The 16182-nt window shown below is 45.6% G+C and overlaps 1 protein-coding gene across 2 annotated transcripts in view; it reads right to left on the minus strand.

Moving 5' to 3' along the window:
- SELENOT (selenoprotein T) overlaps nt 1-16182 on the minus strand; it is a 229691-nt gene that overhangs the window by 90219 nt on the left and 123290 nt on the right. Inside the window, exon 4 of one of the 2 annotated variants that reach the window (XM_085634908.1) lies at nt 5509-5596. The exons of the other annotated variant lie outside the window; for it this stretch is intronic. Coding sequence (XP_085491034.1) covers nt 5509-5596 — 88 coding nt within the window. The remainder of the gene's footprint in view (nt 1-5508; nt 5597-16182) is intronic. 2 annotated transcript variants of the gene reach the window in all.

Raw genomic sequence — 16182 nt, forward strand, 5'->3', positions numbered from 1 at the left:
TTTAGCTATACATATATTACAAATATTTTTTTTTCATAAAGACACATATGTCATCAGCAGAGGATTACGGTCGCGTGAGTTATAGTTGCCTACAGTAACTATAACGGGGGAATTTCATTGGTTTTTTATCAGTAAAATGTCCAGCTAACTATAACATGTGTGAAACCTATGGTTTTTTCAGTGAATTAGCAAGGTTTTTTAAATGCTATTTCCTAACTATAACGTGTGTGAAACCTATGGTTTTTTCAGTGAATTTGTACGGTTTTTTAAATGCTAAGTTACTTTACGCCATTTGTGGCGTGCGCGCCCACTTAACGCAGTTCGTTCCGTGCACGGTTTTTATCAACTTTAATAAGCCCTGTACATTTGGTGGCCTTCGGCCACCAAAAGCACAGGGGGTGAGGTCAATGTGGATAGTGTTTTTTTTATTTCGATTTTATAATTTCATGTTGCCAAAATTACGTTTTTTTTCACTATTAATAAGCCCTGCACATTTGGTGGCCTGCGGCCACCAAAAGCACAGGGGGTGGGGTAAGTGTGGATAGTGTTTTTTTTATTTTTATTTTTTTACCGTAAGCGTACGGTAAGCTTACGGTAAGCGTACGGTAAGCGTACCCCGCGAAATTGCCGAAAAAAAAATAAAACCGTTTTTGCTCTTGGGGGATGTTTGGGGACTTTCTCAACATGACTATGTGGGAGGGAGTTGTCAAAACAGCCCCGTAACATGTTTTTGGCCATCATGTTTGATAAACAACACTCAGTGCGAGAGACAAAATGGCGGACGCCGCTTCCTGGTTTCGGCCGATTAGAATGTTTACTAAGATCTAAGAGCCAATCAGAATCGCGCTCGCCACCGTAAGCTTACGGTAAGCGTACGGTAAGCGGGCTCAGATATATATATTGATTTAAAGGCTATTTTCTCAGAATCTACTGAACAGATTTACACCAAACCTACAAAAGGCACTTCCTTGACCTAGGGACTACCTCTCTGCCAAATTTCTAGTAATTCTGTTCAGCCGTTCGGGCTGTAGCTCGTTCTAAAGGTCCTATGGAAAAATGCATGGGAAAAACGCGTTTTGGGACCCCCCTTTTATCTCAGCCCCCGCTTGACGAATCCCCCCGAGACTTTCAGGGTAGGAGCGGAGCGTAGCGCCCCACCTATTTTGAGAAATTCGCGAGGATTCGTCGACCGGCGCCAAAGTTATTCAAAATAGAATGTTGAGGTTTTCCTATGGAAACGTGGTCCTAACTATAACTACCTACTGGCGACCGCCAGTAGGATATATATGGATATATATATATATATATATATATATATATATATATATATATATATATATATATATATATATATATCTCTCCAAAGTGCCCAAAATGGTGCCACCGATGGTTCAATTAAAGTGCAGGAAATGCTCCGTAGGTGCCTGGCCAGGCTGGACAACCTCTAAGGACTTTGGTGTTCACCTCCATAGTAGGGAGGTGTAAGTCAAGTGCTTCCACCACCCTTCACATAACTACAGAGAAGGCGGTTATTTCCTCTGTGGCAGGGCTGTAGGACAAACAAGAGCAGTGTCTGGGGAAGTATCAAGACCACTGGCATCCTGTAGTTCATGCAAATCATCATACCAAATTGAGTGTTCAGGAAATGCCTCTTTTGCATGTTCACCCCCACATTTTTCTTGACTGATGCTGGTATGTCGACCCCGAGTGGACTGAGAACTGCAAACCAGACCCCAGGGTCAGTGTTCTAACCCCATACGTTTTCACTTATAAGACCCTAATATATCGTACCCAGGGCATGTTAGACAGTGTTCACCCAGGGCTTCAGCACTAGTTGTGCCACTCTGCATCAGACAGACAAAATGGACCCCAGACTGCCACTGCAGACTAACAGGGCAGCGTAGGACAATGCCAGCTTGACTTTGCATTACACCAAATGGCAAAGCTACCACTTCCTTTAAGTAATATATGTACGCCTCCCCTAAGGAAGAACTATAGCGTCCTATGGCATGGAGCTGTAGATTACTAAGCAAGACATGATTGTCTATACGTCTTAGCAGTAACACTTCCAAATTGTCATTTTGATGTGGAAAGGTTAGGAACCCCATTGGCTAACACAGGTTATCAGTTGACAACCCAGCCCGGCTAACTTCTGAATGGGTCCACCTAACAAAGTCAGGAAAGGCATCACGTTAGGACATTATACCAGACATGATGTCCAGGCAAGATTTAAAGTCACTGTTAAAGTTGAGGAACTTTTAGAAAGTTGCCACTCTGCACTCCAGCTAGTCCAGGAGCCTCACAAAGGCACTGAAACTGACAGGTTTCTGACCGCCTGAGCAGACGTGTGAACGACTCCCAGGAACAAAGGCAGTTGCTGCAGAGAGAGGTATCAACTCTTCTCCCAGAATGGCCGCTCAGGGTGTTGGCCCAAAAGGCAGGCTCAAAAGGCCTGCAGGTGACATCTCCGATCAGGATGCCTTCTGTTACTGCAGACAATTTGGAGATAGAGCTAAGGGGGGGGAAAATCGGTGTCCAAACTGGTTTCCCATGGGTGTGTAGCCTACTGGTAGCCACACCTCTAGGGCGGGTAACCATGCTCCCAACGACTGAGTAAGAGTCATGCCATATTGAAGGGGGGGGGGGGGGACGGGGGGGGGGGGACGAATGGGACTCTGGGACAGCCAGATGCCACAGATCACAGGAACTTAATCACTAGAGAGGAGGGGACCCAGTGGCCCATTGGCTAGTGACCGCATGGTTCACTCAGGGCCCTTTACTGGGATAAGCAGGGCACCCCTGGCGCCCTGTCAGTTCACGCTGGAAAAGAGGCCCGATGAAGTACTGCCCTGCTGCCCTTGAACCACACAAAGAAAAACTGCACCATCAAGAGGACAGCACCTGCTGCTTTTTCGGGCTAGGGAGGCTGGGGCTGTGCCTGTGGCTCCTGACCCCAGTGAAAGTTGATTTCACAGCCTCACCAAGACCAGCCACCGAGGATCAATTCTCCTGGAACCAGCTCCAGGATAACAAGAGCTGAAAGAGCCGAAAAAGGACAAAGTGGTAGTCACAGCAGAGGTGTTGACTCCACTAGTCGTCGGGCACAACAAAGGGTGAATCTAAAATAGCCAAAACCTGCAAAAGAGTCTGGTGCACCCAGGAGTGCTGTCCAAATTTGGATTGGTCGTTCACAAGGGACACCAGCCTCCACCAAAGAGGTTACATCTTAACATGGTGTAGTGAAACCAGTAGTGAAGCATAGGCTCTCAGACTACTGGAACATAGAGGACTTCGAGCAACTACGATCCCATTTGCCCCACATCACCGGTGGCTAAAGAAAATACAACAGCGACAGCCACTGTGACCGCACCACAACCCAGGGCATTCTTTTGAGCATCTTTGCCTGCATCCCTCAGCATCAGGACCACTCTATTGACTTCTATGGCGGTTGTCCTGTAAAGTTTGGAACTTGCTACAAAAACACAGTGGTGGCCAGGTAACTGTTCAAAGTATCGTTACAGGGCTTCTAGACCTCATCACTGCTGGATTTGGTCACCCAAATAGAGCTAGAGTACTTGCAATAACTCTTGCAAATTTTTCAAAAGTTATCAAACTTTATTTGCTAATGCTTGACTGTGGTTGCATTTAAACTGGATTAAGAAGTTTTAAAATCTGTATTTCTGGAACCCAACGTGATTTTAATGATCAAGGTCTCTAAAAAATAAAAAAAATCAATCATACACTATTGTTACAGGTTGTTGCTGTATCTTTTACTGGGGTGTGATTTTCTTATTTTGTTTCGTGCTGTTAAATACTTTAAACTAAGGGCCCAATTCAGATGCAGTTTGGAAATCTTCCCGACTAAATGGGTTTGGGAATGGTTTGCGACCGACTCGGAAGAATCCGACCGACCACAATGCATCAGGATGCTGCCAGATACGATTCGGTCGGACTCCCATTCAGTTCAATGGAAGTCTATGTTCCAACCGAATGCATAGGCTCCCATTGAAGAAAGGGTGACTGGGGAAAATCGGGCACCCTGTGGCAGGCACCCCCTGGTGCCTGCCACACTGTGCATGGCTTTTACAGGGAGACCCATGAGTACCCCCACGGGCCTGAATGGGAAGGCTCTGGGTGAAGGGGGACCTGCTCTGGGCCTCCAAAGTCTGATTCAGACTGTCAATTCGAGTCGGACGGCACAATTCGGAGAGGCCGTCCGAATCCAGCATCGTACTCGGTCGTTCAGAAACGTGGCCCGTAGAGACGTACGATTCTGCTCCATTCGGCTCAATCATTCCAAAAGCTATCTGGTTCGGATTGAGATATTCCCAACGCCTAACTCGCATTGTACTCGGTCCGACAGAAACTTTTCCGAGTTGGTCCGAAAGACATGTTCCCAATCTGATTCAGATGGAGCAAATGCCGTAAGGAGGCCTTCCTAACCGCATCATAATCGGGTCCTAAGTTTCTTTGACAAGCCTTGCAGCTCGCAGCCACAGCTATCCAGGGTTTAACTAAGGTTAAGTAAACGATACTGACAGGACCCAATTTGTGATCTGTGAGTGTTCTCCACAATAAGGCCCCAAAGCCATATCATGTGTGGTAGAACATGATTTGGGAACTTTTAATGTTCATTTAGGGTTTCATTTTGACTGCTGGGATTTTAATAATTACCAGCATTCTGAAACACAAGATATATTAGCTGATAGTCCAAAATAAACAGGTTTTTTGTATTGAAAACAATTGACACAGAGTAGATAACATTTTGAGGGGCTGGGCGTGGGTCAGCACATATATGAATGTGTGTATACACTCTTCCTGCAGATAAGAGATCCTCAGACAGGACAGTATGACTCCTAAGAAAGTGCCTCTGGGTGAGGCTAACTCGCTACAGATAAAGTGTGAGAGACCCCTGCCCATTATCCCTTTCTCTGGGTAGGTTGTGATAAATAATTCTTCCAAGCCCTGGGAAAAAATGCTTAAGGCTAGGGAAAACTATCCAGGAGTGCATCCAGAAAATCTGGAAGTTAACCACAAGACAAGGTGCAGTGAGAGGCACTATACATCCAGGTCATTCGCAGATGTGTGGCAGACACAAGCCACAAAAGGAGAGAACCTGAACATTTGGGAAAGCAGTCTCAAAGGAGAAAACAACATGACAAAATAGCAAAAAAAGGAAAAATGCGCAGTGGCCTCAGACCTCATGCCTTTTCTGGTCGAGTGGGTGTAAAGAAAGGAATGGATGTCAGCGTGTGGGAGTGGTGCCTACATAGGATCTGCATATAATTTCCAGAGCAGAGTGCGTCAGTGCAGAGCTGCCACCTACCGGCACACAGAGGTACTGCCCAGAAGTTTCCAGATCCAGTCTGACACCAGGGGAGTATTCAAAAGGTGAGGAATCTGCTGCTAGAATTCTTATTCAGAAACAATAGTTCTAACAGTTTATTAGGAATTGCAAATTAATGATTATTGCAGTGTACACCTGCTTAAGAGTGAATTAGAACGCACCATTGAACGTGACTTCAAATGCTCCTGTGGACATACACTGGTTCTCAATCATATTGCTTAGGAAGAAGACCATCATGCAAGCATAGACCTAAAAGAAACAAAAACAGTATTAATAATGTAGCCCAGAACAAAGTAAGCTATAATGCAAGAAGAAATTTATGCTTTTAGCAATTTAGTTTCATGCTTTTATCAGCATCTATTTTTTTGCTGACATTATTTAACATCATCTGTTTAACTATTTGGGGTTGGGAAGAATTATAAATCTAGATAAGATAAGGGGGGAGACGTCCAAGTATGGTTGGGCGATTCAGAGGAAGGAGAAGAAACTTCTGCAAGAGCTATATGCGGAATTAGCAGCCGCTGAAACACAGCCGATAGAAACGATAGCTGAAGGGGGAGATATGGAGACAGCACAATCTAGAGAATTAATCGGGAAATCGGCAATCAGAAATTTCAGTCAAGAAATCTGCAGGGAGATTTGGCTTGGCGTAGCAAAGTATACGAGAGCAACAATGAGTGGGTCATTTATTGGCAGTACGCACCAGGGAAAAGACAGCGCGGGGGGCAGGGAAATCGCGGAAATTATAGACCCGATTAACAGCCTAATCATTGAACCAGCGGCAGTTCGCTACGCGTTTCAGAGGTTTTATCAGAGGCTATATACAGGGGATACTCACACTGAGGATATAGCAGTAAAAGAATAAATATCAGGCTTGTCTGGGGAACGGCTTTCTCCAGAGGAGAAAGAAAGCCTAAAGGCACCTATAAAGGAGGAGGAGGAGGTAAGAAGGGCTAAAAGTGACTGGCATGTAATCAATCCCAGATTAATTTTATAAGACATTTGCACCATGTCTACTTAAATGTATCCAAGAGATACTTCTAGGGGCACAATTAGGGGGAAGGGTGGCATCTGAATCCTGGAAATTGGCTAATATAGTTGTGTTTCTAAAAAAGGGGAAGCCCATCAATGAACTGGGATCATATCAGCTGATCACGCTGGTTAATAGTGATATTAAAATATATGCTAAAATCCAAGCCAGTAGACTGGCTACAGTCATCAAGAAATTGGTCCCTCCAGTCCAACATGGATTTGTCCCGGGACGTGGCACGATAGACCATATACGAAGGACTATCGCCCTATTCGATTCCTCAAAGGTTACAGGAGACCCTATGGCTTTAATCTTGTTAGATGCAGAAAAAGTCTTCAATAGGGTCTCCTGACCTATTCTGTGGGCAATTATGGAGAAGAACGGTCTGGGCAAGGGATTTATCAGAGCTATACAGACCATGTACCGGGAACCTACTGCCAGAGTAACTGTGATGGGTAGCATGTCTAACATAATTAAGATCTCGCGGGGCACACAAGGGTGTCCCTGCTCCCCCCTGTATATCGATTTTAATTAGGAAGATAGAGGGGAATTAAGGTATTCGGGCTATGCATAAGGGAGGAAACACCAAGATTTCAGCTTATGCAGAAGACCTGGCCATAACTACTCCTAGCCTGTGGGATGCTCTCATAGAAATTGAAAGAGAGGCAAGCTACTTTGGCGGTATCTCGGGGTACCAGCTTAACCATAGTAAAACGCAAATCGTGACGAACAACAAGGTATAATTAGATGGTGAACGAATAACTTAGAATGCTAGATATCTGGGTGTGGAGGTCACGGCAAATGTAGAGAAAATTTGTGAATTAAATTTGAGACCACTACTCAGGAAATTCAAAACAGATTTTGTCAGATTGAATAATCTGAAATTTACATTAATGGGAAGAAGCAATATTATCAAAATTGTGTTTTTACCAAAAATCTTATACCTTTTTAGAGCCATCCCCGTGGAAATTGAAAAGTCTTGGTTCCAAGTTTTATATCAGATGATCTATAGATTCTTATGGGCCAGCCACCACTCCCGAAGAGCTCTAAAATTCATGACTCTTCCAAGAGACAGGGAAGGCTGGGCGGTCCCAAATTACCAACTGTATTACTTGGCAGCAATGATTAAACAGATGGCTGGACTTTTGGGTAGGGACAAGGCAGAACCAGAGGAGGAGCCGACTGTCTTCATATATGAATTCACAATTGGAACGGAGGCTAGAGGCCGTCTTATGTGCCATATTGATTTTGCCTACTTTCAGAGGGTCAGATTCAAGGTCTTGATTGGTGCTTTCAAGGTCTTAGTAGGGTCCATAGATACACCCCATTGCTTAACAACTTACTCCCAGCTATTTTTCATGACGGATATGTGAAGTATTGGGATGAGAGGGGAGCAAAGAGTATTGGAGATTTAGTCGAGAAAGGGGAGATATATCCTTTTGATACAAAGAAATTTGGGCTGGGGAACAGACTTTTTTTTTGCAAGTATTTACAAATAAGGGACTTATTGGCTAAAAAACAAAAAAAGAAAATCAGGAGGAATCGTTGGCTTCTCCAGGGTACCTCTGCTGGATATATTGCTGAGATTAGCTACAATATATACTGTTAAATAAGGAAATGGGAGATTTGGCAAAACACATGAATCTCTGGCAGGACCTCCGTTCAATCTGGGACTGGGGAAAGTGAGGACTCGTTCCTCTTGGGTCAGACAGCATTTATCTCGGCTAACCTTCAGGTACAATGCTTTAAAACCTGGCACAACTTGTAGATCACGCCTGCGCGAATGTCTAAGCGGGAGGGGTCCTCGGGCCTCCATAGCCAACGGTGTGGGTGGTTCCAGCCGTGGCCGCTGCAGGTAAGAGTGGTGGGGCCAGGAAGGAAGGGGGGGATTTCAAATAACTCCCACGAAGGAAAATTAAATAAATAATTAAAATTTCCCTCGTGGTCTTCTCTTGAAATCCACCCTCACCTGACCCCTCGCCCCACCGCTATTACCTGCAGCAGCCACGGCTGGGTGCTTCGCTACTGACAGCGTCCATATGTTTGGAGCATGCCCCAAACAAGATTTTCTCAGAACGGAGATTGCTAAGCGGCTGGGAGTTTTGCTGGGATTTGTGCTTGATCTGACCCCCCCCCAGGTGATAATCCTAGGTGTGAGTAATCAGGATATGTCCCGGTCGACCCAGATTTTTGTGTTCACAGCTATGACCGTACTAAGACTGTCTGGTTAGATCTTTAACCTCCCTCTGTACACCACTGGCTGGGCAGACTCCTCGCAGTATACCGATGGGAGATGGTGTATGAACGAGGGGGCACAGGGCCTAAAAAAGAGGTTTAAAAATCTGGGCTCCTTTAAGGAGGTGGATCAATGGGGTTGAAGGATTCACAGAATACAGCTTGGGGCAGTAGGGCAGACCCTTATGTAATGTATATATAAACATATGACCCTGTTGCTCTTCTGAGTTCTTCTTTTTTTGCGTTGCGATTCTCTTTTTCGGCTCTTTTGCCTAAATCTAGTTGCTACATAAAAATCTGATATCAATTCCAACTTGCTTTGGATCAGGGTAGGGTGGGGGTTCCAGATGGAAGGATGTTAAGTTTATTGCTGAATTTACTTTTCTGAATACATGTTAAAAATACTTGAATAAAAGAACTTTTTTAAAATAAATAACTAAATCTAGATAAGAGTAAAAGTATGAGTTCTGGTGGTTCCTTAGGCTTGTTCCACCTCCTCTACATAGAATACCTTTAGTGACACAAAAACCCATGCGAAGTTCTCTAATAATTGAATCAGTTTTTAGTTCTTGCCCAAGACAGCGCATAGTTATCTGCTATGAGACATCTCGTTAGCTTACACTAGGCTTAGAGCACACCAAGTGCTTGCCATTGGTTGGCTTCATGGTCACTGTAATTTGGTAGCTTCTTATTTGTAAGCTTTTGTAGGCGTTTTCTTCCTCCTCTTCTGTTGGTTTCTCCCCTGGGCACAACTTGTGTCCTTCCACTGATTATTTTTCAGGAGCTACTTTGTACTTTGTTTAAACACTATACGAGAAAGCAAATGTTTTCCATTTGTCTCTGAAGTGAACGTATCCCCCCCCCTCTTCATTCCTCTTGTTCACCCTCCTTCAGTTACCATTCTTGCTTCCTCCCCACCCACCTTACCTAGAGGTTTTTGCTTCCCCACCACTTTCTTGTACTTTTGCAACTCCACCCATCTTCTGTAGTCTGTGTAGTCGCCCCCCCACTCCACTCTCACCCGCCTCATGTGCTTCCCACCCCTGCCCTCTGCTGGCTTTGTGCAGCCCCTTCTGCCCATCCTCCCTTGCCAGCCTGCTTCCTCAGTCCCACCCACGATCCGCTGTCAGCTTGCTTCCCCGGCTCCTCCCACCCACAGTTGTCAGTTTGCTTCCTCAGCCCCAATTTCTGCAGTCAACCTGCTGCCCCTACCCCTTCCGTCGGATCTCCGTTCCGCTTGCTACCTCAACCTCTTTCCACTGTCCATTTGCCTCCCTCGCTCTTGCGTCTACCTTCCGTTGTCCGTGTGCTTCCACATTTTGTATGTCCTAATCCCATCAACGTCCTCCTCTCCAGCCCTCCCTCTGTTGATTTGTCCCCCAACCCACTCCCGTTTGTTCGGTTTTTTTTAATATAAAAAAAGTGCATTAGAGCACAGCATCTAAAATCAATTGCCAAAGGCGCTCATGGGAAGAGGCCTATTGGCTTAGTCAAGGCAGGTTAATAAGGGCTTTGAAATGACAACCGTTGCTAATCACTCGCAATGGAGTGACTCAGCACTTGATTTGGAACGGATCATCGCTGCATCTGGAGAATATTAATTTCAACGTCTACAGAGGCGGCAAACACAAGAAATTAGATGATGCAACAACTGGGCAACGTATGTCAACGCTTGGAGGCGTGCAGTAATTATTTCCAAATACTCTTTCACAAACACTGACAGATTTGAGCCGCACACCGCTGTCACCCTGCAAGAGAACTATCGGGGCCCTGGCTCCCCTCCCTCTTGCAGGACCGCAGGTTAGTGTGACACGGAAGCATTCCCTTGAGACGCTCAAGAGAAGATACACTTATTTAATCAAAAATCGGCGGTTATACTTGATCACTGGGGTTTGTATACCACATAAACACAGCCCTTCAAAATCAGTCAACAGGGATTACGATTAACTAATTCTGGGAAACTCCCAGCACTGCCACGAGGCTCGCGTTAATGCGATGAGCCACAGTGGAGAACGGGCTCTTTCCTTGATTAGTTTACCCCTGGCTCTCGTTGGCACAGACGGCCAATCGGGAGGGAGATTATGGCTTCTATGTGAGGCAGACCAGCGTCTGCGAAAGTCCGACACTCCTATTGGTTAGAGTCTAGCGTTTTTTGTTGTTGCATATTTATATAGCGCGAACTCGACCCGAAGGTATTGGAGCGCTTTACACGAGCACCATATTTACAGTACACAATCACATTCAGGCACGGGGAGATGAAGTGATTTGCCCAGAATCACAGGATGTGGATGCGACCCATAGGCCCGAACCCTGCTTTCCAGCACCACTGCCGACGGACCATATCCTCTCCCAAATGTGTAATGTGGGAGAGGGGGGGGGGGCTGGGGCCAAGGAGGGGTTGGGGAGACGCAGTCCGGAAATTAGCGGGTCCCTTGTGACTGGAGTGCGTGATGGGCTTCGGGCTGTGGCTGCTGCTGCGGGGCTGTAGTTTGCATTGGCTGATGGCGGCGACTGCCTCTGCTTCTGGTGCAATTAGAAGAAACCCCTCTGGCAACAAACACCATTTGAAGCCGAGATGTCAACATGTCAGTGCTGCCGCGGAGTCCAGCGGGGCAGCCAGATGCCACCAGAGCAACCTTAGTTTACCTGGACTTGGGGAGAGGTTGGGAGTAGCAGCACCGCAGTTTACAGCTGTGAATAAGACGTGTACCCCTAAGCCCCTAACAGACACGTAAAGCCCACACAAGCAGTCGAACACTTAGTACATTCTCTAAATCGTTTTTATGAAAATACACCGGCTGATGCCCTGCTTAAAGGCTAGCCATGATCAGCCTATGTGCCAGGGCTTTGGTCTTCTACAAAGATCGATCTCTTCAGCCCCGCCACTTCCTAAGTGAGACAAATTAGCACACTTTTGCCTGGCCTTGTTCGAACCCATAAGTGAACGAGGCTGCAGCACCTCAAAACATGAATGTTAGAATAAATCAAACTTCAAGCTACAACGTGTAGCAGAAGAGCAGATGAACAATGAATAAAGTTGAACCCAATTAGACCTGCCAAGGAGCGCTGGAGAAGCAAGAAGGTAAAAGGGAAACAAAGTGATCACATAAAATAATAAGTAACAAGCATTTACAATGCAAAGGTCTGGGCATTCTTAAAGTTAGAGCTATTGGCATTGCTCATGACATTATTTTTGTTTGTTTTTGTTTTTAAAACATTTAAAGAAACGGCATTGTTATTTACAATGTCAATAGCTTAATCACTCTCAAATGCAAGACCTATTGCATTTGCACCCACACACAGAGCCACACACACAAAGCCACCCACACAGAGCCACTCACCTAGAGCAATCCACACACAAATAGAGCCACCCACAGAGCCACCTACAAACACACACGCAGTAGCCCACTGACCTATTTACACTATGTGCACTTTGTGATCTGCATGGTACATGTTCTTTGTTGCAGGCACATTAACCCTATGTGCTACCTTTCCAAGAGTCAAAACTTCCACTAGACAAAACTCCGATCTCTCTCTCTAGGAAGAACATTAAACACCAGAGTCATCATGACATTTTTATTGTTGCCGAAAATTGCTGGAGGCCAGGAAGGAGGCAGCAAGCGCTTTTAAAACCTTAATTTACTTGCAAACAGATCTCATCTCCTCCTTGCGTACCTCTCCGTTGGCTCGTGGCTGAATAACTCACGTGCCTTTATTCAGTTGTCCGTCATACATGTCAATCAAAGCAACATTGTTATGAGCGCTTAGCGACCCCGTCATGGCACTGCAACGCTGCCTGAATGTTGCAATGCAATACAACACATCGACATACACGACTATAGGTTATTTTACGCACATGTATTTACTGCGCTGCAGTTTTCATTGTTAAAACGTCTGGGAGCAATGCAAGCACTTCTATGCGCTATTCCAGTATTTGTAAAGAAAGGTATAGGATTTCGCTCAGACGTTATTTAGGACGTCTTTCTAAAAACTGCATAAACAGTACGTGTACATATTGTTTACATTCCATATCATCATTGTCTTGCTTACAATATTATTTCCTCAGGAGCTATAGGTCACATTTTAATAAGTTATGTTGATAGCTCAGTGAGTTATTGCACATGTTGCAGAGCGTTGCGTTTAAATTGGAGGACAAAGGATGAAAACCGGTGTCTCCCAGAGTGGACTGTTATTACAATTTAAAGCAGCGCGACGCACACTGGAGAGAGAATTGTGCAATATTGCTACCCATTTGAACTCGGTGATCACGAGCACTGGGCCTTTCAGCCCCTCCTGGGGTTAGGAGGGGTTGGCTGTGTGCAACAATTGGAAAAAGTCTTATGTTCCTGGAACGAACACCGGTAATCTCTCTGCCAACAAGGCTGTCCTGATGAACCACGCTTGCCTTACTGGCAGCAAAAGACACACAGGTGATGGACGGAATGCAGAGCAAATCAAACATTCACTCCCAGTCAAGAGATCTGGGTTAAATCCATCGTTCTTTTGCTCACCATGACATCCCAGTGCTTTGAAGGGTATGCCCAGACGTGGGTCCCCTGCTTTCCACCACGAGTGGGAAGGGTATACTCATACGTGGGTCCTGTGCTCTCCATCTAAACTGGAATGGCATAGGGAGCAAAAAAAACGATGGATTTAGGCCTAGATCTGTGTACTGGGGTGAATATATGACATTGTTCAGCATTCTCTCCATCAATTGTTTTTTTTGCTTTTGCCTTACTGGCACAGCAAATTATGCGGACTTGTTTCCTATTTGCAGCCCTTGCGTACTGCAGGATCGGTTGCGGATTCATGAAGGAACAATGTAACAGATAGTGCCTAAAGTTTATTTACCCTTTAAATCGATTTAGCTGTGATCAGCCCCTTTAAACCCAACATGGCACGTTCGATATCCCAGTACATCCAACTGTCCACCATTTTCTTCCTTCTCTGCATAAACCCCATGTTACCACCTCATTAAACTCCCCATTCCCATTCATCCAGCTTCTTGCAGCCATGAACTGGGAAAAGCTGCATGTGCCAGCAGCAAGAGCTCACCTCTATTTCAATGAACGTTCACTCTTCTTAAAACCGGTAGGTGCTGAGCGCTTCGCTCCCCAGTCAATGCTAGACCGTTTTCCTGCTTTCTTGCACGTCTGCTGAATTTCACCCTTGCGGGTTATTTGCACGACACCAATAAATAATTAACGTCATATTTCACCCATTAGAAGGTGGTAAAAATGGTACTGAAACAGTGTGGTTGTCCTTTGATGCACGTTTGCTCGTTTGATAGATGTGTTTCTTGAAATGGCTCCGTCATTAAACAGAAACAAACACACTTAATCCCCATCTATTTTAAGAAATGAACATTGGCAAAGCCAATAGTTCTGACTCCTATTTTGAGTTTTGATCAAAATATAAAAAAGGCCTGCTGCTGAAAAACAAACCAAATGAAGACTGGGTACTATATGCAATGCATCTGTGAGCTAAAGAAATTATGTCATGATTCAGTATACCCCTGAGATATAAACCATCTCTTTGTGCATTGAAATGGAAGCACTCTATAGGAGGCAGAATAATACACCAAATAACCATTAGCAAGAAAAGAAAGAAATACTCCTCTTGTGGAGCCAAAACCCACTTTATGTATATTTTATAGAATCTGTATGTAACAAAAAGTATTGCAGCTGGAGAGGTGTGGTGCAGCGGCCAGGGCAGCTGCCTTCGGAGCACGGGGTTCATGGTTCGATCCCTGGCTCCAGTGGCAGCTCAGCTCAGCACCATGTGACTCTGGGCAATAGCTCACTTAAATTCCACGACGGCCCCCAGCGCCTTGAGTAGTTGTGATTTACATGTACGGGCAGTTTTTCTGTTAAGCTAGAACAAATAAAAAATAGCACCAAAGGCAGGGAGGGGTGGTTGATAAAGATAAGCAGATTCTTCACTATTTCCAAGGAGGGAATCCTCTTGAATGGACACCGATGTTTTCCCTGCACCACATGTCCCCAATGACACTCACAGCTTTTTGCCAGCACCTTCAGTTTGCCATCAGCCACGACAAACTAGTTCAATGTGCAGTCATGGATGCCTCAGCACTAGCAACGCCCATGATCACTGCATGTCACACTTCTCACGAAGTATGCAGTGATTTAACTCAATTAATAAAATAAGCGCTGGCTGTCAACGATAATGTCAATGCAGCTTAGGGACTCATCCTCTAAAGCTTTGAGCCTTGCGATAAAACTAAAGATAAAGATCTTGAATCACTTTACTGAAAAGGAAATACAATATTGATTTTTGCCTCACACTGAATCCCCCACCTCACACACGAAAAATGTAATGAAATCTGACCGAATCTATGATGTATCCGGAAAGCGTAGAAAAGGGCATGACAGTGCATGAGATTTACCTACAAGCAGCTGTCTCAGTCTGAATGCTGGGGCCGAGTCAGTCACCTGTCAGGCCTGTTAGCCTGGATGAGAATAAAAACGGGGAAACCCCATGAAAGAGTATCGACTTATGCGCAATAAGCGCATCTGTGATTGTGGACATTTTGTGCGGACTGGCTCGTTGACAAAAGGTGATGTGACCAATAAATATAACTTTTCTGTGTTTTTCATTCACTACAATTGTATAGTGTCTGTCTTTGCAATTATACGGTAAAATCCCAAAAGGAGAGCAGTCAGTGGAGGGTGGCACAGAACTGTGGCATCTGCGCGAGCCGTCGGGCGGGGCTAAAACACCATCGCCCGTGGGCCTGACAGCTTCATCTACATGATTGGTATAGGATGTGTTCTCGCCACAGTGCACCAGTGCTTGTACGGACTCAAAACCTGGGAGCGGCAGAAGCTTATAATCACCATGATGTTTTTGTCAATTACAATTTAAGAGCACTTGCGTAGGGAGCCGGGCAGACGATATGTAGTTCAAAGTCCAGTTAAACTGCAGTCGCAGGGCCTCCTCGCCTCGGTTTTAAACTTTCACCGCATCCTCGCAGATTTCTCATCATTTGTGGGGTGTGCGCGCCTCGCGTCCATGTGATCAGTCAGTGTCTGCTAGCAGTCATCGGTCTTCGATAGAGGGCTTTGAGGGGCAAAGAGATGCAGGGGGCTTCAGCGCATACTTCTATGCCCGCAGTGACAACGAATCCGCTGGCAGGGAAGCTTAGGTCTGAAGCTCATCGGCTAGATGCAGACCCCCTTGTGCCCCCCCCCCCTCAACCCCGCAACAACTTAAAAGCACACCGCCGCCTTTCTCCGAGGTGAAAGCAGAAATGCTTCGGAGAAAGGCAGCGGCATTTTTGGATTCGGGGGCGTGTTTTCGGATTCGGGGGCGTTTAAACACACCCATCGAAAAGTAACGAAAAACACACCCCCGAATCCGAAAAAGACGGGGCCTGTTCGGAGTGACAAAGCCTCTTCTCCAATGGCTGGCCAGCATTCAAGAGGCCAGCCAATGGAGAAGAGGGGAGAAGAGGGGCGGGTTCAAGCCCCTCTTCTCCAAAACATTAAATCTCCGACTTCCGGTTCTGCCTTTGGCAGACCGGACGGTCCTCGACCTAAAAAGGAATATT

The sequence above is a fragment of the Triturus cristatus genome, chromosome 11, assembly GCF_964204655.1.
Source record: "Triturus cristatus chromosome 11, aTriCri1.1, whole genome shotgun sequence".
In the NCBI taxonomy this organism is placed as follows: Eukaryota; Metazoa; Chordata; class Amphibia; order Caudata; family Salamandridae; genus Triturus; species Triturus cristatus.